Source organism: Candoia aspera, chromosome 8 (genome assembly GCF_035149785.1).
Source record: "Candoia aspera isolate rCanAsp1 chromosome 8, rCanAsp1.hap2, whole genome shotgun sequence".
Classification (NCBI taxonomy): Eukaryota; Metazoa; Chordata; class Lepidosauria; order Squamata; family Boidae; genus Candoia; species Candoia aspera.
Genome location: NC_086160.1, coordinates 42,139,172 through 42,164,171, shown reverse-complemented (window position 1 = coordinate 42,164,171; position 25,000 = coordinate 42,139,172). Strand labels below are relative to the sequence as shown.

Sequence of the window (25,000 nt, the reverse complement as noted above, 5' to 3'; positions counted from 1 at the left end):
CTGGGGGGGGGGGGTGCCAAAATGAGCTTGGGGGTGCCAAAATGGGCGTGGAATCCATGTTTGCCCTGGGTGACACAAACCCTAGTCGCGGGCCTGGGCACTGTTTCACAATAGTTTTAAAACAGTTGCCTACAAAACTGTTGATACAGTATCAGATAACTTTTTTGTATGTGTACACACATACATCCATAACAATTCCATTTAAAGTTCTCATGAAGTATCAGGTTAAAACTCATGCCCCAATATAATTTCTCCAAGTTTTCCAATAAAAGTTTTTTTTTTAAAAAAGCCTTTTGGTGAAAATATTCTTCATTCAATTGTTGAAGAATTTGGATTCTTGACTAACAAAGCAGATTCTTCTAGCTGAAGATCACAAACTTGAATTCTCTTCTGTTGGAACAACTTCTAAGATTATTTGCAATGTTGATGTCATTTTGTCTGTGAAGAAAAAAATATAGGAGAGTCTATTCATGTTTACTCAGATGTAAGTTCAAAGTCAGTAGAACTTTTTTCAGATCAATGTGAATAGGACTATAAGATAGATAGATGGTAGGTAGGTAGGTAGGTAGGTAGGTAGGTAGGTAGGTAGATAGATAGATAGATAGATAGATAGATAGATAGATAATTCAAAATTCAAACAAAGCAACTGACAGTTTAATTCAAACCCAAAGTATTTGTTGCAGTAAATGTATATAAAAACAGTCTGGTGATTCATTTTGTTAAATGTCTTACTTTTTAAAGGCTATCTCCTAAAAGCAGATTTTTAAATGTATACTAAAAATCCTGTGAGAACACACCATTTGAGTGTGCCAAGATGTTTCAACATGTTTCAGTCCTCACATGTTCATTTGGCACTGCTAAAAGGTGTTGGCTTGAATCTTGAAATAAATTAATTTATACTGAAATTTGTATCTTAGAATAAGTCTTACTGAACTAGTTTCCTATGCCCTCTTCCTTACATAAAACCATTTAATGTTTCCTGAAAACTCTTTTTAGAAAACCAGGGAACATTTTTGACCAAATTAAGACAGCATGCAGAAGGGGTTGATGACTATCCATATTTAAGTAACTTGTCTTAGGATCAAAATCACTGTTGCCTTAGGAAGGAACAGAGGTCTATGGTTACCTTCCTATAGGATTATCGATATCCATGAAAAAAAAGAGCTTTACAGACTATTGTCTTTTTAAGTATTGTTGTCTTCTTAACAAAATAATTACCATTAGATTGCCAATAGATATTATCCATGAGATTGAAGCATAGCATTTTAATTAACAAACTATTTTGTATACCAAATTTAAACTGAGTTTGCAGGGTCTGTCTGTTTCACTAATGGGTATTTATATTTTCCCCTGCCAGGAAACAATAATATTCACAGGGCTCAAAAATTCACTGCATTGTTACTAACAGCAGAAATCTCAAAAATATTATGCTTTTTACCTAAATGAAATGGTTCAACACTGGCATCCTGTGGCCATACTGATTTATGAAACTACAGTCCAAAAGCTTGGGAAACTGTTAACTATCTGATGAAAGAATAACTCTCTCCCACTGATTCTTCTGAGGCAAAGAGAAATAGCTACAGAATCCTATAGACACAATGTTTGATAAGTGGCAGTGATCCCATCACACAAATCTGTTTTATATTCCTTTTGTTTATATCAATTCTTTAAAGAAAACAATACTTGTAAAGCCATATAAGTAAATAAATAAAGCTGTGAGGACGTTTTTGCTAGCAAGCAATAGTTTTGTTTATTGTGGATACTGAAAATATTAAAAACAACAATGCCATTGTAACTTTATATATTAACATTAATTAGCAACCATCTTTTAATACCATTTTTGGATATCTGGTAAGTATTCAGTTTCACACTCTTAAAAACAGCCTGTTAGCATGTACACACCTATACACACACATGCACACACAGACACACCACTACACAAACAGACTGTAGATTCTTCCTTCTGCAGCAGCAGCAGCAGCAACTCTGTGGGTCAAAGTATACCTAATTAAAATTAATTGCAGCTACATTAAGGAAATTCTTTTTAGAAGAATCACAGGTACTGATATTTTCATCAGGACTGCAATACATAGAAAGTGATGGTTTATATGTTCCTATCCCATCATTACCCTGACAATGCCCCCCAAGCCAAAATTAGCTTTGTGGTATAAGAGACTCCTAATGGTCTAGACTGAAAAAGTTTCCTAAAATTCACTGAATTGCTAGGGGTTGAGATTTTCACAGGGATTTCTATTGAAAAGATAAGGCCACTAGGCCTTCAAGCCCAACATTCTCTTCTTCACAGGAGTGCAAAGTAAAGGATCCTTGACAGGAGACTAGCTGGCTTCTTTCTAATATTCAGCTGGCATCTGAGCTCCCTTCAACTTAAACCCATTATGCCAAGTCCTGCCAAGTCTTTTGAAACAAAAGAGGTCTTGACTTAAGAGTAGCTAGAGGGTTTTGAACCACTTAAGAACTATTACTAACTTAACTGGCTGCATGTACCTGCTAAGTCTCAGTAAAGAGAAAAGTGGTCATACATTGCCTTCTGGTGGTCAGTAATATAAAAACAACAGAAATATACAGTATACTGAAATAGTCTCCCCTCTCTGGTGGTATAATCATGGAACTGACAGTCCAGAATAATGAAAATATATACTACTCACAGACTGTCTATATCCTTCCTGCCAATCTTTGACAACCAAGGCCATTATTGCTTATTAAACAAGGTGCACTGCATAAAAGCACATTGACCCAATTCCCAATAGAGGGTTTTGTACTCCATATGATCTGATACTAACTATAATGGTTGTCTGTAGCTGATGAGTCCCCATAAGACTAAAACCATTTGCACACTGCTTCCTGGTGGCCAGGATATATAAAACCACTGAAATAAAACATGAATTCAAAAAATCAATTATTGTATTAACCAGCAGAAAAGGGATTGTAGCTTTGGTGAGATAAAGTTGTAAATGTGAGAAAATGTCTACTGGTTTCTTCTATGCAATTCATATAAAAAATAATATAGTGCTGCACATTCAGAGATGTTTCCTAACAATTATTCAGTTATTGTCATACTATAATCTCTAATATATTGCAAGAGATTTCCCCTTGTCTTTTGGAAGAAGACATTATATTTGAGAGACTTCATGGGAGAATGCTCCACTGCATACATACAGGAATATATACCTAGCCAAATGAGTTGTCTTCTTTTTTAACAGACATTAGGAATCACCAGCCAGCTCTTGCATTTCATATGACAGACAGACACACAGCTGGTTCTGTAGTCATAGGACAATTAGAGAGCCATTGTCTCTTGGATGTAAAATAGGATTAGAAATGGGAACGCAACTGTGTTCCAAATTATGAATTGTGTGATATAAGTTCTACTGTATTACTAAAATTAATCTCTTATTAAACTAATACAACAATTTATACAGTACATCAAATTAAGTACGAAGATGCCATACTATGACAATGAGAATACTAAAGATAGGAGGAAAAATTAAGATTCTCTGCTGTAAAGTTATTCTGTTTTATAGAAATAAAAATACAAAAAGGAAACAACTTTGCTCAATATTCACTCACCTAAAAACCATCTAAACCATGTTGGCTTCTTGTCCCATATGATAAAGAGGTAGTAGGCAGGTACACCTGTCAGTGTAATTGCAAAGCCAATACCAGTATTGACTGGATCAGCATAAAGTGACAGTGCAACCATGAAGAGGCAGGTGAAGGAAAACAGAGCAGGAATAAAGAGCGGCACCTGGAAAACACTCCGAAAAATTACTATTGTAGCCTAATTGTGGCTACTAAACGACAGTAGTATTTAATATTTTATTTATTTATTTATTTATATTTCAAATTTCTATCACCGCCCATCTCTCCTGGAAAGGGGACTCTGGGCGGCATATTCCATGACAATTAAAATATAGTAGTACTCTACAACTTTGAAAATTCAGATATTCAGGAAGACCAATGCAAATGCAAGTGGCTATTAAAAGAAAAAGAAACTAAATGTACTTTTATTCAACATGCATCCCAGTGGTGACTTAATTAACAACACATGCTATACTATGGTCAGTTTTCTCAGTGGAAAAAAGCAAGAAATGGAATGCCTCAAGAATCTGTGTTGGGACTGATGCTTTTTAACTTGTTCACAAATTATCTGACTTAGTGGAGAGCAGCGAACTGGCCACATTCACATATGATACTAAAGTGTTTGGTGTGGCTAAAAACCAAAAGGATCTCTTTAAACTGGTGAATGGAATGCCCATGTAACACAAATTCTTTGCAAGCTGCTCTGGCTATCAGTGAACTTCTGAATGCAATTCAAGGTACTGGTGGTCATCTGTAAACCCTTTCATGGCATATGGCCTGGTTATCTGCAGGACCATCTCTTTCCAATTGTCCATTTAAGATCTGACTGAGTTGGCATCCCATATATAAAGCAGCAGCATCTCATGAGACCCAGAAAGCCTTCTTTATAGCTACATCTGCCTTTTGGAACAGCATCTCCCTGAAATCCATATGGCTTGACCCTGCTGTCTTTCGGGAAGGCATTTCAGACCAAGGTCTTCCCAGAGGGACTGGGCTGGGCAGTGTGTGGCACCACTCATTGCTGTACAATTGTCTTATAACTGTCTATCTGTTGTATAATTGGTTTGGCTTTTTTCTCCCTGATACCGTTCTCTTTTACTGTCATTTTTTACTGATCTTTGTAAGTTGCCCACATTCATTTATGGGTGTTTTATTTTCTATTCCACCTTCATTATTGTTATAAATAACACAAGGCAGAGAACATACCAAATACTCCTTTCTCCTATTTTCCCCACAACAACAACAACCCTGTGAGGTGAGTTGGGCTGAAAGAGAGCGACTGGCCCAAGTTCACCCAGCTGGTTTTCATGCCTAAGGAGGGACTACAACTCACAGACTCCTGGTTTCTAGCCTGTTGCCTTAACCACTAGACCAAACTGATATGGTGGAATAACAGAGGGAGAGAGGTATGCATCCGTGTCCTGCTTGCAAATACCCCAAAGGCATCTGCTCTGTGAAACGTAAAATGCCTTGGTCTCATACAGTAAAGCTATTCTTATGTTCTCAGAAATCTGTGCAGACTGTACCTTGAAATGTTTCTATATGACTTTTTTTTCCTTAGCACTTTGTCCCTTTGCTAGTCTACCATTATTTTAAATGATAAGAGACAAGCAATGGCAATCAGAATGTAATATCTTAAAATTGCCTATTGGCATCAGTCTTATAATTAAACAAGATTTCTAGGATATGATCTACCATTTAAACCTCTTCACTACATATTGATTAACTTCCCAGCTCCCCAAGATCAATAAATAATCTGGCAAAAGACTGCCAAGTTAAATAGTGTTTTAGAAATGAATAACCACTTCTGATAGCATTATGTACTTATAAGATTCTATATTTTTTCTTCACAGAAGTACAAAATATATGTTGGAAATGTAGTCAGTGTGAAGGTACTTTCTACCATCTTTGGTGGACATTTAAGAAAGCTAAGAAGTATTTGGATCAGACATGTACTTTAATTCAGAGAATTCTCAAAATAAATGTACAATTGAAACCAGAGGTATTCCTTTTAGGTTTGATGAATAAACAAATTGAAATAAAACACGGGAGTTTGTTTTTATATATGATAACAGCAGGAAGGAGTTACAAATACCTACAATGGAAGAATGGATGATGAAGTTAATGGAATCGGCCGAGATGGCAAAACTGACTACTTTGATTAAAGAAAACACTTTGTCTAGCTATGTTTCTACCTGGAAACCTCTTTTGGACTTTTTGCTTGAAACTGAAAGATTTAACAATTAGAACTGTTTATGATTATAGAAATATTGTGTACTTTTGTTAATTTTAGAGTAAGAGGTTAATGTATTTTATATTTGTATCTGTACCCAAGAAAGTTGGAAGCTATTCTTTTTCTATTCTTTTCTTTTTTTTCTTTTTCTTTTCTGCACTCTTAATTCTGCTATTTTTCTGATCTTTCCTTCTTAATTCTTTTTTTTTCTGTTTCTTTATATTTTATCTTTTGTTGAAACTTAAAAGTTTTATGGGAAAAAAACCTTGGAGCTGTTTTATAATCAACAGTGAAATCATTTAATTTGTAGTTGTGATACCTAATCTCTAAAAACAGGAGCTGAGAGCCAATTCAGGCAACTGCCACATGCAGCAAAGACTGAAGCAGTATTGATAATTTTGAGCAATTCCTCGTGGGTTTCTCAGTTTGCTATTGAAGGATGTAGCTACATTTGCCACAAAGCCTGTTGGGCATCTCCTGAACTTGCTTACCACCATGGTTGTGATGGGTACCATGGAAGATAAGAATCTAGCCTGCTGTTGGACTTAGACTGGTAAAGGAATGCCATCTTGTTTGGGGCTGTTCTGAGCAAGGCCTCAGGAGATATTCTCAGAGACAGATAAATTCATATGAATATGTGAGCAACCAGAAAAGAAGATATTTTCATTTAGGAAAGGCTAAAAGTGATCTCCTTTGAAAGAAGGGCTGGTGCAAGTTTGGGAGAAACTTATTTATGGAAAACAGTCATGTTATTGAGGTTACCTTGAAAGGACGAGGCATATCAGGATGTTTATATCTGAGATAGATCATCCCTGCAACTGCCAATCCTATAAAAAGCCATCTTGCAAAACTGAGGAAGTTCAAGAGACTGTAGAGATCACTGGTGAAGAGCATGATTATAGTGAAAGGGTACTGGAAAATACAATAAAAATTAAGAAATATTTCATTGGTGCACAAGTTGTTGCTTCTCACATTGTATTAGATGTACCATAACAGCCAAGTTGAATATTTTTCGCCCTTACTGAAAAAAAAATTACTTAATCCACTTCCTTGAAGCACTCTGTAGTTGGAGTTCTAACATTTTCTCCAAAACCTTTGCCACAGAGGAAAATTGTAGACTGAACAATTGGTATCCAACATGGCTGGATCTAGAGATGGCTTCTTCAAGAGGAGGGCTGTTGTCAAGTACTGATGGTCGGCAGGAGGGGGCCTCTATCCAGGGGGGAAAACACATGCGTAGTACTGAGGAGTTAAGCAGCCATTCAAAGAGACACAGATCAGACCCGCCTTAATAGATAGATAATGTTGTTTCTCTATCACTGCTGTTTGCATTTTCTTCAAAACATCTAGAATGTACTTCAGATCTCCAAAACAGCACATTTGCATTTGGGCTTCCTGTAGAATTCCCTGGTCTGCCTTCCTATCTAAGAAGAGTCATTCCAATGAGAGTTTAACTAATCACTCTCATTCAACCTTCAAATAAAATATAGCAAGGTCTGATTTAGGTGCCAGAATGTGAGAGTTAAATGCAAGTAGCAGAAAGTTCTTGAATATATCACCCCATTATTTACTTTCTATCCCTCCAAACATAAATGGAAATAAATAACCAAGTTTCAAGTAGTATTTAAGTTACATCTGAACGCTTCAGAGCAGGACCATGTTATACAGTCTTGATAAAGAGTCCATTTGTTTATATGATTTACCAAAACAATGACAGCTGGTAGAGGAGTATGCTTGCGAACATGAATCATGGAGAGGATTTCTGGAAGGTGACCCTCACGGGATGCAACGTAGAACATCCTGGTGGGAAAATAAATTTGGACAGCTTTTAAAGATGCTCATTACCAAGATTAATTGAAGCAGCTCACCAGAAATGCAGAATACATTCAAAGTTATCCTTGATAGTACTATTTCTTTCTGTGTAAGTATCAGAAAAGAATTTGAGAAAACAAATTCAGAAGCCCATGAAAGTATTACCAGGCATTGGGAACAATAATAAAAAAATCTATTTGTGCAATATTATAAATTGTTCTATTGCCTTCATTCATTTTACTATTTGACTGTGCTCAGTGGTAGTTAAACCAGAAGGAAAAGGTATAATATTCCCTCTGTGTTTATTCTATCATTAGACTGTCAGTGATATTTACATATGAAGAAATAAGTCTAGTATTTATTCATGTGTGTACACATATATACATTTCTATATTTCATTCATTTTTCTTCTCCCTATAATTAGCAAAAGAATAACTCACCTAGAAACTGCAAATATACCACCATTCATAGATCCAAAGCAAGAAAGTGCAACAAAAATAGGAACAGCTAAGGAAAAACTTCCCAGTAGACGTTCAGCAAAAGTCTTAACAAAAAACATAAAAATTAATCAATATATATTCTTAAATATTAAAATATAGATCCTAGAAATTCAGTTCTTCCCATATACTCAAAGGATTTATTTTCAATATATTATAATGCTCCCTAGTTTTATTTTATGTATTTCACCATGACTTACCACTGCTACTGCCTTGGAGATTAGCATATCCTCAGGGCTGAGAGTTGTAAAATAGGCCACGTTAGTTAAGACGTAGCCAAATGTGACAATAACCATTGATGTGCAAATGGCAAGTGGCACATTTCTGAAAAACAGCAAGAAATTTAGCATTATCCATCTGCACATAAAACTAAAGCAATTTGGTTAGGAAATATATTTGATTCATGTTACATCATTTTCATTGTGACTACTGGTTTTATACATAAGATAAATCTTGTTACATGACACCTGATTGTTTATAATATTATACCGCAGGTCAAATTAACTTATTTCTGTGTTATAAATAATTGCTAACTGGATAAATTGCAAACAGGAGACAAATTCTGCCCCAACTCTGTTTGCAAAGTCAGAACATGATGCTTCTGTTGCTTACCCTAAGGCAGGATAATGTTTAGGGCAAACATTTTAAGCTAGCTTTATTAGCCAAGGCATTTACTATACAAAAAAAAGTTGCATTTATCCTCACCTCTTTCTAATTTATAGGTAGCATAGAATTGGTTTGAGCCAGTGGGATACACTATGTTCTGAGCCATTCTGGTGAATTATCCTCGAATTGTAACTTAATTTATATTTTGAGATCAAAATGGACCACTGAGTTGCCTTAGGCAAATCACTAGCATGAAAAACAGTGGATGGATAGAATCTAGATAATCCAAGATTGACTCTCACCACTGATCTGAATACAAACTGTCCAAACAAGGAACTACAATTTGACAAGTTCTTTTGTGGCCATTAGTACAGTGATCCATTTCACAAGTGGACCTCACAGGACACTATTGTCATAAGAGGCAACAGAAAATGTAATCGGGAATATTTCCAGACAAGTGGATCCCTAGCATCTTATTCTTGAAATGTATGAATAAATTAATTTCATATATGGTATTTTTGAAAGAAGGTTAAATGATATATTTGAAGAAACATATTTAGGCAGAACTCAACATGCCCCATTTGAATGGGTCAAGAGAGTGACAGTGCCATTTTAGAAACAGGCTGAAATCAACCATTAGATCTTTTCTTTAGGCTCATCCTGCAATTCACCAAATTCTCAGTCAGTGTTGTCTTACCTTATTGGACATTTTGAGAATTATAATTCAAACACACCTGATTGGAGAGAGTTACCCTACAGAAATCCTGTGATTAAAACGTGATGATTATGATTTATGCCACAAGAGCCAGCCTTGAATAATGGCATAACTACACATATTAGAGAAGGGATGCAGAGGCGCTGTGGGTTAAACCGCTGAGCTTGCCGATTGGAAGGTCGGCGGTTCAAATCCACATGACGGGGTGAGCTCCCGTTGCTAATCCCAGCTCCTGCCAACCTAGCAGTTCGAAAACATGCAAATGTGAGTAGATTAATAGGTACCGCTTCGGTGGGCAGGTAACAGTGTTCCGTGTAGTCATGCTGGCCACATGACCACGGAAGTATCTACGGACAAACGCCGGCTCTTCAGCTTTGAAATGGAGATGAGCACCACCCCTTAGAGTTGGACACGACTGGACTTAATGTCAAGGGAAACCTTTACCTTTACCTTTACACATATTAGAACTGTTGAATTATAGTCTGATTGAGAGAGCAAAAGACACAAATGCTGCGCTACCTAACTTGTCATAACTGTGGTCTTTTTTTTTTCCTTCTTCACTCAACTTGTTATAATAAAACTCTAGTTAAACCCAACAGCAGCTGAATGAGGATAGTGAGAGAGAAGAGACTGATAGATAGGATAGCCTTTCTGGGAATGTCTCAGAGCAGTTTCCTCAGGATATAGAACAATAATAACAAGATTATTCAACCATTTTAAGGTGTAGGCTTTTTGAGTGAGTGATAAATATTCATTTGCCATGGAAAATACTCTTTAGAAATCTCACAACAAATCTGATACAATATTACATCTTGAAACATTTCACTTGAAAAAGGCAGGAGACAAATGGCTACGAAATGTCTTTTCTAACATTTTTCCTCCATTAACTATAGAATTAGAGTCCCAGAGTCAAGAGAGTCCAGATTCAAGAAGCACCTTGTTCCTGGATATTGGGCATGCAGTAGCAGGAACAAGGAGAAAGGGATGTTGCTGCTACCATCCAGCTTAGTACTTACAGTAATAACATTGCTATTTATCATCACTCTCATCCAGTAGATTTACTAAGGCTTTGGAACTGGGTGGCACCCTGCCCACCTTTAAAGGTCCTAGCTCTATAGAGATATGTGACAGCATCAACCTTGTCACATATATCTTGATTCCAAAGGAACACTGCAGATGGATGTTACACTGAGATAGAGCCCAAAGGCATTTGAGGGAAAACAGGGCTTCAGCTTTCGCTGGATACTTTTTCTGTCAGTTTCCTACCCCTAAATTTGTCCAAGGCATTTTAAGATTCCAATAGACACTGGTAGGAATAGCCACCTAAAGTTCACTCAGGCCATCGCTTTAGCTCCTTGATCAAAGGTCCTATGCGCTGCCTTGATAGTATTAAAAAAAAAAATTACAGGGCATGTCTAGTATATAAATTAATATGCTCTTTTGTAAAACCAAATATGAATGTACAAGCCAATCATGAGAAAGCACTCTTAAGCCTGTATCTGGCATGTGAAACCCTGTCTCATTATGCTGAGCTGCACTAGCCTCTGCTGACAGTAAAAATAATAATAATTTTAAAAAACTAGCTAGCAAGTGCCATTTATTACCCTGTTGAAAGCCTGGGACTCTCCATGTTCTTAGCAGCCTGCAGCAGAATAAGAGGTTTTATGACCTCTGAGTTTGGAATGCTTTAATGTAAAAGCAGTGTTTTTCTATCTTCTCTCATCCTCCCAGTACAATTGGCCCCTCAGGGAACTGCAATCCATTAGCATGTAACACCAGCAAGTGTTACTTGTTAGTTGATGGCTTGCAGTGACAAATGTTCATACAAAGAAAAACTCATCTGAAATATCTGGTTTAATGATTCCAGCAATGAGCTATCCAACCCATATCCATTTTTAACTGAAAAGTTCCTCCTATCACTGTGCAATGCATAAGCCACAGTTCAGTTCTTGTGCTACATTGCCATCCGACACCTTGAAACACTGACACCCAGTTTCTTTCTTTGAGGCAGTAAATTAGGTATTCTGCAATAAATTAGTTGGGCACATATAAACTTCATGATATGGCCACTGAAATTGAAAAACCCTTTTCTGAGTGATTTTTAAATTAATTAATGACTGATAAAGTCTTGTCTGTAAATGGAAAAGCCAGAGAGATAGAGGGGGGGGGGTGTCTATATTTTCCTAACATGAAAGATTGGATATCTTTTCTAAGCTGGGAAAAAAGAAAGGTGATGGTAGAAAAATGATAGAGTTGAAGCAGTATATAGAGAATTCTCTTTATACAAGGCAGAAAGATCGAAACATTAGGATTATCAAACAAACTGAAAGTCCAAGTCAAGAAAAGGTGTGATTTAGCCCACTGATTTCAGTGGGGTTTGTAATTATTTGTCTACTTAAGTACATTGAAGTTTCCAAAAGTCTTAAGGTGTTCCTCTTTTCCTGAATGATTTCCCCTTTTGCTCATTATTTACTTATTATTTAATTCTATATGCCGCCATTATGTTCATATAAACATTACAAGTATCTTTTTCATATGATACTTATTCACTGAGAAATCATCACAGCCCTATATACAGTATAGCCCATATAGCCCTATTTTTTCATGAATAGGACTCCTAGCCCCATTCTATATGTCATATATAGTACCATTTCCTGACGTCCATTCTAAATATCTGCCAGGGATTCCCTACAGAAGAGCAAATATTCACACATAAGGACTCCACACAATCAAGAAACTCATTTGTGTGGTATTCTTATCTTATGAAGATAAAGAGGTGTTGCTCATGTGTAGGAGTTCCTATAAAGTATTGAAGACTGAAGACTGAACTAGCCTGGGTTTTGTAAGATTAAGTTGCTCCTCCTAAAATTTGTGATTCACATATGATGACTCAACTGTGACTTAGATAGCCAAATGAGAAATAAACACAAGGCAATGGTATTGTTTCAAAGCATTGTAAGAGAAAATCGGAAATTTCAACTGGAGGATAACTAATACATTAATAATAATACAGTACAATACAATAATACTAAATTTCCCAAAATCTGTTAACTTGCATAAACTACTGTTGCTTGTCATTAGGAGGTAACACTTCAGGAGTTATCAAAAATCACCTCTCATCAGGAGTCACCAAATATCACCACTCAATGTTTGCAACATATTCTGCATTTTGACATAGTTGAAACATGGAAAAATATGCAAACAATATGTACTACTTTTGCACTAATTACAACTGCAGAAGCAGTAAAGTTGACAAGAAGATGAAGAGATGAAGAAAAACAATAACTGTTCTGTTGTCTGCAAGAACAATGACAAGTTGTTGCAGATAATAACCCAATACAGATATTACAGCACAGAAGTTTGAAGCAGAGGCTAGTGATGAGAGGAAATGCTGATATATTATTAAAACTATTTTTGATTGAAGAAATGACAAGGTACTTAAAATATAATATAAAACAAAAGGTAATGAGTAAAGCATTATTTTATCTTATATACTAGAATCATATGATTCACTTGACAGTAGTCCTAGCTTGCAGTCTGTTTCCACATGCATATAAAAGTATTGATGATGGCCTTAAAATCTTTAAAGTTTGAAACCAAGGTATCAGAAAAGACAGAGTGAGTCACCGGCCTGCTCATCACCTCTCACTTTGCCTATTCTTAAGTAGAGCCATAATTGACTCTGGAAGCTGCAATAACATCAGCACTTAAGATTTTAATGAGCAGGTGGCTCTTCACATACCTTGGTTCCAAACTATTAAAAATGTAAAGGCCATCATCTATACTTTGTTAAACTCTGCTTCCAAGGACTGTTTACTGCTATTTTGTATTTTGTTATTAGCTGTGTTCATGTGTTTTGTATGATGTTGTTTTGATCCATATCAACTGCAAAACTGCCAAACTGTAATATGATAAAAGTGGGTTGAATTATGAGTCAACAGAAGAGACTGAAATATTTCAGCATGCAAAGCACATGCTGATTTGCTCACAATTATTTTCAATTATTTCAAAATAAAAGCATTATTTATTTTCAATATTCCAGTTGCAATGTTGCCTTTCCTCATATATGCATATGTATACAGTATGTATATGTATATGTACATTCAGGATACATTATATATATTCAAGATACATTCATTGATTGAAACCAGTCAGAAGCAGAGATTAAAGCCAACAATATCCTATGAAGAAATAAAAAATATTAAACAAAAATAAAAGGAAAATTATTATTATATACTTAACAACTTTTATGAAAACATGTTCCATTCTTGTAACCTAATATATCTGAATATGTAATATATATGAAGGAGCCTAATCAGTTGTAAAAATAAAATGGCAGGAATTACAGCTGCAGAAGGTAAAACAGTTCATTTCCAAACTGTACAATTATTAGCCATTATCCCATGACAACACCATCTGACACAAGCTTTGCTTGAACCACAGGTAGGGCTTCTTTTTGTTGCACTTCCATAGTCTCAGATAATGATGAGTAAGTACATCATTTAAGTAAGTGTCTATCCCAGGTTTGTGTCACAGTTTGGGTATAGTTCAGCAGTTTCTGACACCCATGATCAAGCAGAGAATAAAATGGACTTGCTGGTCTTCTGGTCACCTGATCTGCTCTTTCTAATGACAATAGTGAGCAAACAGAACAGCTGCCAAAAGGTGCTGAACAATTGTTCAAATTGCATTCAAAGGAGAAGAAAAAAAATAGGCAGCCATAGTAAGGAGACAGTGAGCGTAGTGACATAACAATCTATGAAACAGCAGAAAACTGTTGGAGTGGATGGAGTTCCGGGTGAATGGTACAGAGCTTTTTGGCACCTGTATTGTTGGAGGTCTATAATTCTTATATATTATTATTATTAAAATTTGTTGAGGTTATACAGTAAAACCATTTATACTCTATTACCATTAACTGGAACAAGACTAATTTGTTGCCTTTGGGGTCTATTATAATACTTAGATTACTCTAAGATATTAGGATTTACAATTTATACAGACTCTATAAAATACTTGGGTTTATATCTTTCTTGAATATATCACAGTATGTTGAATTAAATATGTTTAAACACATAGGTGCAATTTCAGTACGTATAACTCAATGTCTAAAATTTCCATTAAGTATTTGGGGCACAATTAAAGTTTTCAAAATGAACATTTCTTCAAATTATTCAGATTAATGGCATATTATAACAGGAAATCCAATGGAAATTCCTATTAGATACTTTACACAGATAGGTAAGTTAATGAGAAAATTTTTATAGCAGGCTAAAGCCCCTAGAATATCTTTGTCCAAATTGAGGTTATTTTACAATGAAGATGTTTTCAGCTACAGATTTTCAGCTATATCACTGGACTTCTATTTTAACATTTTTTAATTAGATTCTTTATTATTATTCCTCCCTCTGGGCCAATTTCGACAGCAAGTGTATAACACTTCTGAACCTTGGCAAATGTTAGGGTCCAGGTATACTAATCAGCTATTTTCATTTCCAGCTTTGAAAGCTGCAAGGCACATTTGGTTATTAATAGGTGAACAGTTATGTTTTGATCCCATATCACCTGATAAACTGATGCTGAAGAATAACCCAAATGTGAAAATAGTGGAGAAGATGTGTTATTGGAATGTTTGGACTACACAAGGAATCAACAATTTAAATCTGTTGATTTTTAATAGCTTTAAAGATTTTGAAAGACTGAATGTTGAATATTTATTTTTTTAACTTTATTTATTTTCTATCCCGCCTTTCTTATTTTAATAAATAACTCAAGGCGGCAAACATACCTAATACTCCTTCCTCCTCCTATTTTCCCCACAACAGCCACCCTGTGAGGTGAGTTGGGCTGAGAGAGAGTGACTGGCCCAAGGTCACCCAGCCAGCTTTTATGCCTAAGGCAGGACTAGAACTCACTTTATTATAAGTAAATATGATTTACTTACAATATCAGCTTTGCAATATATTTAATTGAAACATGCAGTATGGCCCAGATCTAGCAACCTCCAAAGTACCTGCAGTTTAGGGTCCTTAACAAATGCAATTCTTAAATGGAAATCAACAATTCAATTTTATAAGGAAGTAAAAAGTAAAATGACATTATTAGCTATATAGTATATCTGAATAGTGGAAAGAAGAATTGGAATATTTGTTTATATTTTGAATTTCATCCCTGCCCATCTCACTCAAAGAGCGACTCTAGGTGGTTTATAATAAAATATCCAGTTTTGGAAATCAGTGGATCCAGGTATTAAGGAATATGAAATAGAAATGAAATTAATTAATCAGATAATATTATTTTGGGTTTATTGAACCCCCTCAGATAATGTTTAAAAATTAATGGACATATTTTTTATGCTTGTATTGTAAGTAATTTGAAGGTTCTTTAACTTGTCCAGTTATAGCCTTGTTTTGGTTTCAAATCACTACATAAGTCAATAGAATTCTGGGAAGAAATATTATAGTTAATATTTAATGTGAGTTTGAATGATATTGCTAAAACATGGAAGTTGTCATCTCATGAAGTACTTTTCCTCCATCAAACCTGGCGTATGGCAAACAGGATAAATGTACAGTGTGTAATTGGAAATACATTAACTTTAAGTAATGGATCTAGGATATGAGTCTGTTACCTGTTTTTGAAATCTCTGTGCCTAAAAATGAAAAGATGATGCAGTATGTTTCTATATGGCCTAGATTTAATGTTAAGCTTGAATTAACATTATGTTGTTATCTATAGTTATTATATGGATCTTTTTCTGTTAATTAGACATTTTTCTCATGTTTAGTTTATTTTAACCACTATTATATAGCTAGGTATTCTTTCATCACTGTATAATCACTGTCCAACTTTCGGTTGGTCTTGAAGGTCTTTTTTGTTTGTTTAAGAAAAATAAAATTTAAAAAAAGTTAGGAGAAGTGAAAATGCTAATAAATGTTAATGTTATTTAAAAGAGAGATTAGCACATTTTAAATATGTTCTGGAACACTTCATAATAGAAACAATCAAAAAATTCCTTAATGGCTGTTCATTAAGAGAGATCTCATTAGCCTCCAGTTGTACGTTTGTATTGTTGTGTGGCAGCTGCATGTATAAAGTCCCTGAATAATGTGCAACCTCAGATATTGCACAGGATGCAAAATGATGTCCATGGTTGCCAGTGTATCTGCCTTTATTAATTTCTTTAGCAGCACTCCTAAATAAATAAATAAATGTCTGCCAATTCATCTATTATACTATAGCAACAGCTAATGGTCAACATTTGCGAGGATGTCCTCTTCAGGGGGAAAAATGATAAAATTCAGTTTCTCCATCCCCCAAATTCTAAATCCATAAATAGGATGAGAATTTTGAGAAGCTGACCAACAACCAGCACACTGAGAACCACCCATATTGCTAATTATCACAACATTTAGCTCTCCCCACTGTGTATTCTTGCCTACAGATGATAACAAAAAAGGTAGTAGCTTTTTAACCATTAAGTACCATGGTTTTATTTCCTAATTTTAAATTAAGCCAGTTTTGCCTGATTACCCATTAAAAATAACTAAAATAATCTAGCAAATTTAAATAAAACAAATCCAAAATAAATTGAAACAATATCATTTGAATTTTCCAGCAATGGCCAGAAGTTAATGTCACAGCTGATCAAACTTTATCAGCTGGTAACTTTCTAATGCTCACTTCCTACAATTAAGGTACAATGACAAAGAAGCAAATCACATTTCCATTATTCTATGATTCCACCAGCAAAAAAACTACCAACAGAGAAATTTCAAGTTGTATCTACATATTGTCCTACAAGAAATTACCTAAAACTTGTATAATCCTTTTAAATAATCAAGCAATCATTTCCATAAGCACAACTAAGAAGAAGAAAATCCATGTGTTTTTAAAATTTAAACAGGACCCCCAAATGTTCAAAAATATATGACTTGCACATCCATGTTCATTGCACAAAGTGTGCACAAAGTATTATCACTTAGGGATATATATGAGGTAAAGACACATCAGTCTTTATGTGCATCTTGTTAGAATGACAGCAGTGTGTTCCTTTTGGATGTTACCTAATTGCTTCCAAATTACACTTTTACTAGGGCTGCCAAGTCAAATGACCATAGTAATTTAGCTGATTGATTATTCAATCAGTTAAATTTGCATTTGGTTAAAATATTTCTGATTCAATTAAACTAGTTTTGATGGAGCACATATACTGTAATAAGTATAATCTTAAAAGATGCATTCCATTTTTGGACTTACATCATCTTGAATGCATCTTCTTCAATAGCTGCTAACTGCAGTTTTTAGATTATAGTTGCCACCTGATTATTCAATTAAATGATTAAATGTGTAATGTTGTTTTTGAGGGGTGGAGGGAACATTTCCCTCTGAAACTCCTGTTACACCACTGTAGCTAAGAATATATTTATGAAAAGAATATATGTATAAGGAAAACCTTGTCAATGCCTGCTGTTTTGCCAACAAAAAAACATTTTAGTCTGCAACTGTTCAGATAATTACAGAATATTATATTTAACATTAAACAGTGTCCTTCTCCTTTCACCTTTTGCAAACAAAATTAAATGGAATATGAGCACTCATTTATTTATTAGATTTACACTATATCCCATCTTTTGTACAGTAACTATACATGCTGCCACCCTCCATTTATTGTGCACTTTTAAAGTTATTTTCTAATGCTTCTGACCCTTCTTGTGCACATTTGAAATTCTGTAATACATATACATATACAGTTCCTGTAATTTTCAGTTAGAAATGTTAAGCAGTAAGTTATTATTATGGTTCATTTTACAGTCTTGTGAAAAGGAAAAATATTTCTCATCTTCTTTAGCATCAATGACTTTTTAACTACAATATATGTTTATGGCCTTGTCGCACTAGAGTATTGTCAATTCAAGAGACAAACAATCCTCACCAAACATGAGGTATACTGTGGAAAGGTGTGAAGTAGGAGTATATAAGTCAATCCCATTTCTGACTTTCGGTTGGAAGGAGCTTGCATGATTTGTGGTTAAATTTTACAGAATTATTTGAGCCTCGTTAAAAAAATGTTTGATAAAAAGTTGAACAGATTGTTTTAACTTTGGAGGATGACAGCTGAAAGTTTTCTCAAAAGTTGTCATATTGGCTTTTCTTAGCAGTCCCTAAAGATTGTGCCAAAAGGAAAAGGTTAACTCCACCTCTCCTAGTTACAAGGCAAGACTTAAGATTCACAAAGACGGAAATCCCGCCTTTCTTTCTTTCTTTCTTTCTTTCTTTCTTTCTTTCTTTCTTTCTTTCTTTCTTTCTTTCTATCTATCTATCTATCTGTCATATTTTTATCACCGCCCATCTCCCTCATACCGGGGACTCTGGGCGGTTCATAATAAAAGAGTTTAAAATTAATGAAATCATAATAATATCATTAATCTACAAATATCTATATCAATAAATTAACATAAAATGTAATGAAATCCAAGTAATGGGAGATCTAATACCACCCAGAGGGGAGCAAGACCGGCCTCGGCAGGACTAGGGAGCCAACCAACCCCAAGAGTGGCTCTTCCTCTCCCCACTCCAGGCATGGTGACAAAGCCAGGTCTTCAATTGTTTCCTGAAGTCCAAAAGAGAGGAGGCCAGCCTCACTTCTGGGGGAAGGGTGTTCCAAAGGGCAGGAGCTGCTGCAGAGAAGGCCCAGCCGCTGGACTCCGCCAGATGGAATTCTAGTGCAGACAAGGTCCATAGCATGCCCTCTCTGCATGACTGGGTGGGACAGGTTGATGTAATGGGGATGAGACAGTCCCTTAGGTAACCTAGACCTATGCCATGTATTAGCTCTGCCTTCTAGAAGAAGCGGTGGCTTTGCCCTTGGCTCCATTCTGTAGTCTGAGAATCCTCCTCCCAAAAAGGAGAGTGGAAACAAAAGAAAAGGAGATTTGGGATGGCAGTGCTGCCTGTATTTGACTTATGCCATCACCACAATTAAAGGTTGCAAACAAAGGAGGCATCCCCAGACAACAAATGCCATATACAGTAGCCTCTGTAGCAAGTGGTAAGCAGCATATCAGCAGCTCTAGTGGAGCTTTAACCACTGAATCTGATGGTCCAGGAGATCCAGGGATACATAAAAGGGCTCTTCTTACTTGTATCCAGGAAACTCTACCAGCAGATACTTTTAGAGGCATAGGTTCTGAGCAGCCATTCAGATGAACACCATTTGCTTACAGTGAAGAGTCATATTCTTTTGCCTTTTACTTGTAAGGGTTGTACAGATTGCTTATTAGCAGCTCTTGGGGCTTATCTATTCACTTGTACTTCCCTTTTACATTCTACCCTCACAGTCACCCTTACACTAAGCATATACACACTTTACTCCCACCCATTCACAAAGATATTTTCCACCCCCTTCCTGGACTCATGCAGAGACAGAGGCTTGTTGAAAAGAAGAGGAACCTCCTTTCCTCCACTAATAATGCTCAGGCTCACTGAGTTACTTCAAGGAAGTGGAAAGCATTGTGATTCAGGTGCTTTCTGTAGGATCCTGGAAAACTACTGAGAATCAGAGTAAACAATAGAGACAGACTTAGGTGGCTGACTCTGGATTATAAAATTTCATCCAAAACATTCCTTCCAATTACTGATCCTCTTGTTAACGTTCCAATAAATGTCATGGAATTCTGCATTGGTATAAAACCTCTGCATATGCAGACTGGAGCAGTTTGAGTCCTAAGGCTATATCCATCATTGGTCCAATATCAAAACCCCTAAGTAAGACATCAGATTGGGCTTCTAATAAAAGCCTTGGGAGAATTAAAAATGACAAAATGAGGAGGGAAAGGTATCAGTAAGAGAAAAAAAAAAGCAAGTGAGAGAAAGAATGGGTGTCCCCCCCCCCCAAACTTCTCACTTTGGCTCAACCAGTGTTTGCTTCAGCAATGTCCATCATATGGTCCTCAAAGACTATCCTTGAAAGAATGGAGTCCTTGACAGAAAAATATTTTCCCCTAAGTTATTTTTGTTCTTTAAGATTATCTGGGCAGACTTTTGTGAGCAAGTGTTTCTGTAATTAATATTGCATCCTGATTTTCTGATTGACTATGATTATATTCTGCTTTTCACAGACAGAGCACTGGCAGAGTAGTTCACAGAGAAACAAAAGCACATCTTTCAGTTTCAGTCTTACAATATGAAAAACACATCATCAAAGCAAAAATTCTGGTACCAGTTTCTAAGGTAATATTTCTTCTTAACAAAGACCAGCAATGCAGCCAGAACTATTGGTCTTTGTAATCATAAGCTGGGAGCAAATTCCAATATAAGATGACCCTCAAATTCCTGATCTTTAACTATGGTAATACTTAGCTTAATGATATGCAGTATAGATACATAGTCCAAGATTGGAGTATCCTGAATTTATCTGAATTATAGTACTTCACACCTTGATGGCAAGACAATAAACATTAAAATAGATGACATTAGAATAAAATTTTGTCTTTTCAATATTTTTTGTTGTTTATTCATTCAGTCGCTTCCAACTCTTCATGACTTCATGGACCAGCCCACGCCAGAGCTTCCTGTCAGTTGTCAACACCCCCAGCTCCCCCAAGGATGAGTCCGTCACCTCTAGAATATCATCCATCCATCTTGCCCTTGGTCAGCCCCTCTTCCTTTTGCCTTCCACTCTCCCTAGCATCACCATATTCTCCAGGGTGTCCTGTCTTTTCATTAGTAAAGGTAAAGGTTTCCCTTGACGTAAAGTCCAGTCGTGTCCGACTCTAGGGGGCGGTGCTCATCTCCGTTTCAAAGCCTTGGAGCCGGCGTTGTCCATAGGACACTTCCGGGTCATGTGGCCAGCATGACTCACGGAACGCCGTTACCTTCCCGCCGAAGCGGTATCAATTAATCTACTCACATTTGCATGTTTTCGAACTGCTTGGTGTGCAGGAGCTGGGACGAGCAACGGGAGCTCACCCCGCCGCGCGGTTTCGAACCGCCGACCTTCCGATCGACAGCTCAGCGGTTTAACCCGCAGCGCCACCGCGTCCCCATAAACTGAATGGCAGTGGTGGGATTTTCATTATGTGGCCAAAATATTTCAGTTTTGCCTTTAATATCATTCTTTCAAGTGAGCAGTCTGGCTTTATTTCCTGGAGTACTTTGCAATAAAACAATGGCATTTTCATGCTATTTTTCCTAGTCAAGAACAGAATGAAATATCACTAACAAATTCCATAGAAACAGACACTTACAAAATCAAGATTTTGGCTTTGGTGGCTGCATTATGACAGGAGACTGAAATAAATTCATATTGAGGGAACCATAATGACAGCTTTCCAAGTCATTTGTTTAAAAAGCATGAAAAAATCATAAAATTAATCAAACTGTAATTATCAGTTCTAGTTTTTATACAGTGAACATCCTAAGATATGTTTTCAAACAATTCTTTTCCAATTCTTAAAGATAAATCAACCTGAACTGGCACAGTCACAAAAAGAATGGAGGGAAAAGTAAAGTGATCTAAATTCTCATGTGAATTTAGAATGATTAAATTATGATGTATCTGATATATGAGCAAGAATTAACAATTTTCTCAGCCAAAATGCTTTTAGTAGAGATGTACTGCAGAAACAGAAACTTACCAAAGTTTAATATCATACTGATAGCCTCTTATCATTAGAACTAAGTAATGAACTTACAGCCACTCTTGCGGATCTTAGGAGAGGTAGTAAGGGTATATAAACTAGGAGAAATACAGGTTGAATCTCACAGCACAAGAAACTTTGGTGTCATAGAAAAAAACTGAGCAATGTACAGCAGACAGAGGATAATCTCACTTTGAAGCAAAGTAATCTGTCAGTACCAAGGGACGCGGTGGCGCTGCGGGTTAAACCGCTGTCGATCGGAAGGTCGGCGGTTCGAAACCGCGCGGCGGGGTGAGCTCCCGTTGCTCGTCCCAGCTTCTGCACACCAAGCAGTTCGAAAACATGCAAATGTGAGTAGATTAATTGGTACCGCTTCGGCGGGAAGGTAACGGCGTTCCGTGAGTCATGCTGGCCACATGACCCGGAAGTGTCCTATGGACAACGCCGGCTCCAAGGCTTTGAAACGGAGATGAGCACCGCCCCCTAGAGTCGGACACGACTGGACTTTACGTCAAGGGAAACCTTTACCTTTACCTTAATCTGTCAGTAAGTTTTGAAACCCTTTGACTGTAGATAGATTTGTGATGTAAACTTTTTTTCAGGGTGGTTTTACCAGGAAATGTGCTTCAAATACACTCAGTAATCCAGAAATGGATTGGAAGAGGTTGACTAGACTTCTTCTGAAAATGAACTGTTCAATTCACTGAAGTATTTTTTTTACTAGTAATGCAAAAATAGTATTCAAATCAAATGTATTAAGCAGTTTATTGTAGTTAATGGCCAAGAAATCTGTGGCTGGTCTTCCAGATGTGAACTTACCTAGACCAGGATATAATTAAGAGAGTGGCTCATGCTCTTGTCATATCTTAGTGCACTATTGCAGTTCACTGTACGTGGGGCTGCCATTGAAGATGACCAGGAAGCTACAGGTGACATGAAATGTAGCTGTCCACTTGCTGATTGTACTCTGAGTTTAGCAGAGTAACACCTAAGTTATAGGAATGGCACGGGACTTCTGGGCCCAGTGCAAGGGAGTGGTTATTACCTTTAAAGTGCCTTATGGCTTGGGTCCTTGCTATTTTTGAGACAATCCATTACAGACAGAATATGCCAATCCAACATACAGTATTTATTTATTTGTTTGTTTAACAGATTTATCTTCAGCAAAGGATCGTTACCTTGTCATGGTGCTGGAGCTTGAGCACCTCAATGATGCCATGACCTAAACCACGAAGGGCCACCCAAGACGGGAAGGTCATGACAGAGAGGTCAGACTAAATGAGATCCCTGGGGAAGGTAATGGCAACCCACCCCAGTATTCTTGCCATGAAAACTAAATGGATCAGTACAACCAGAGATATGTCGGTATACCATCAGAAGATGAGACCCCCAGGTCGGAAGATGGTCAAAATGCTACTGGGGAGGAATGGAGGATGAGCTCAACTAGCCCCAGATGTGATGACGCAGCTAGCTCAAAGCCGAAAGGACGGCTAGCGACCGACGGTGCTGGTGGTGAACGGCAAATCCGATGTTCTAAGGATCAACACACCATTGGAACCTGGAATGTAAGAATGAGCCAGGGCAAATTGGATGTGGTTATTGGTGAGATGTCAAGATTAAAGATAGACATCCTCGGCGTCAGTGAACTGAAATGGACTGGAATGGGCCACTTCACATCAAATGACCACCAGATCTACTACTGTGGACAAGAGGACCACAGAAGAAATGGAGTAGCCTTCATAATTAATCGTAAAGTGGCTAAAGCAGTGCTTGGATACAATCCAAAAAATGACAGAATGATCTCAATTCGAATTCAGGGCAAGCCATCTAACATCACAGTGATCCAAATATACGCCCCAACCACAAATGCTGAAGAAGCTGAAGTAGAGCAGTTCTATGAGGATCTGCAGCACCTACTGGACAACACGCCTAAAAGAGATGTTATTTTCATCACAGGAGACTGGAATGCTAAGGTGGGCAGTCAAATGACACCTCGAATTACAGGTAAGTATGGCCTGGGAGAACAAAATGAAGCAGGACATAGGCTGATAGAATTTTGCCAAGACAATTCACTCTGCATAACAAACACTCTCTTCCAACAACCTAAGAGACGGCTTTATACATGGACTTCACCAGATGGACAACACCGAAATCAGATTTATTACATCCTTTGCAGCCAAAGGTGGCGGACATCTGTACAGTCGGTAAAAACAAGACCCGGAGCTGACTGTAGTTCAGATCACGAACTTCTTCTTGCACAATTTAGGATCAGACTAAAGAGATTAGGGAAGACCCACAGATCAGCTAGATATGAGCTCACTAATATTCCTAAGGAATATGCAGTGGAGGTGAAGAGTAGATTTAAGGGACTGGACTTAGTAGATAGGGTCCCAGAAGAACTCTGGACAGAAGTTGGCAGCATTGTTCAGGAGGCGGCAACAAAATACATCCCAAAGAAAGAGAAAACCAAGAAGGCAAACTGGCTGTCTGCTGAGACACTAGAAGTAGCCCAAGAAAGAAGGAAAGCAAAAGGCAACAGTGATAGGGGGAGATATGCCCAATTAAATGCAAAATTCCAGAGGTTAGCCAGAAGAGATAAGGAATTATTTTTAAACAAGCAATGCACGGAAGTGGAAGAAGACAATAGAATAGAAAGGACAAGAGACCTCTTCCAGAAAATTAGAAACATTGGAGGTAAATTCCAGGCAAAAATGGGCATGATCAAAAACAAAGATGGCAAGGACCTAACAGAAGAAGAAGAGATCAAGAAAAGGTGGCAAGAATATACAGAAGACCTGTATAGGAAGGATAACAATATCGGGGATAGCTTTGACGGTGTGGTCAGTGAGCTAGAACCAGACATCCTGAAGAGTGAGGTTGAGTGGGCCTTAAGAAG

The 25,000-nt window shown here is 36.9% G+C and overlaps 1 protein-coding gene across 1 annotated transcript in view; it reads right to left on the bottom strand.

Moving 5' to 3' along the window:
* Nucleotides 1-181: 181 nt before the first annotated feature.
* Nucleotides 182-25,000, bottom strand: part of SLC7A11 (solute carrier family 7 member 11) — a 62,290-nt gene continuing 37,471 nt past the window's right edge. The window contains exons 7-12 of the mRNA XM_063310266.1: nt 8,343-8,466; nt 8,086-8,189; nt 7,537-7,633; nt 6,596-6,745; nt 3,589-3,766; nt 182-438 (exon numbers count right to left, since the gene is read on the bottom strand). Coding sequence (XP_063166336.1) covers nt 371-438; nt 3,589-3,766; nt 6,596-6,745; nt 7,537-7,633; nt 8,086-8,189; nt 8,343-8,466 — 721 coding nt within the window. The 3' untranslated portion in view covers nt 182-370. The remainder of the gene's footprint in view (nt 439-3,588; nt 3,767-6,595; nt 6,746-7,536; nt 7,634-8,085; nt 8,190-8,342; nt 8,467-25,000) is intronic.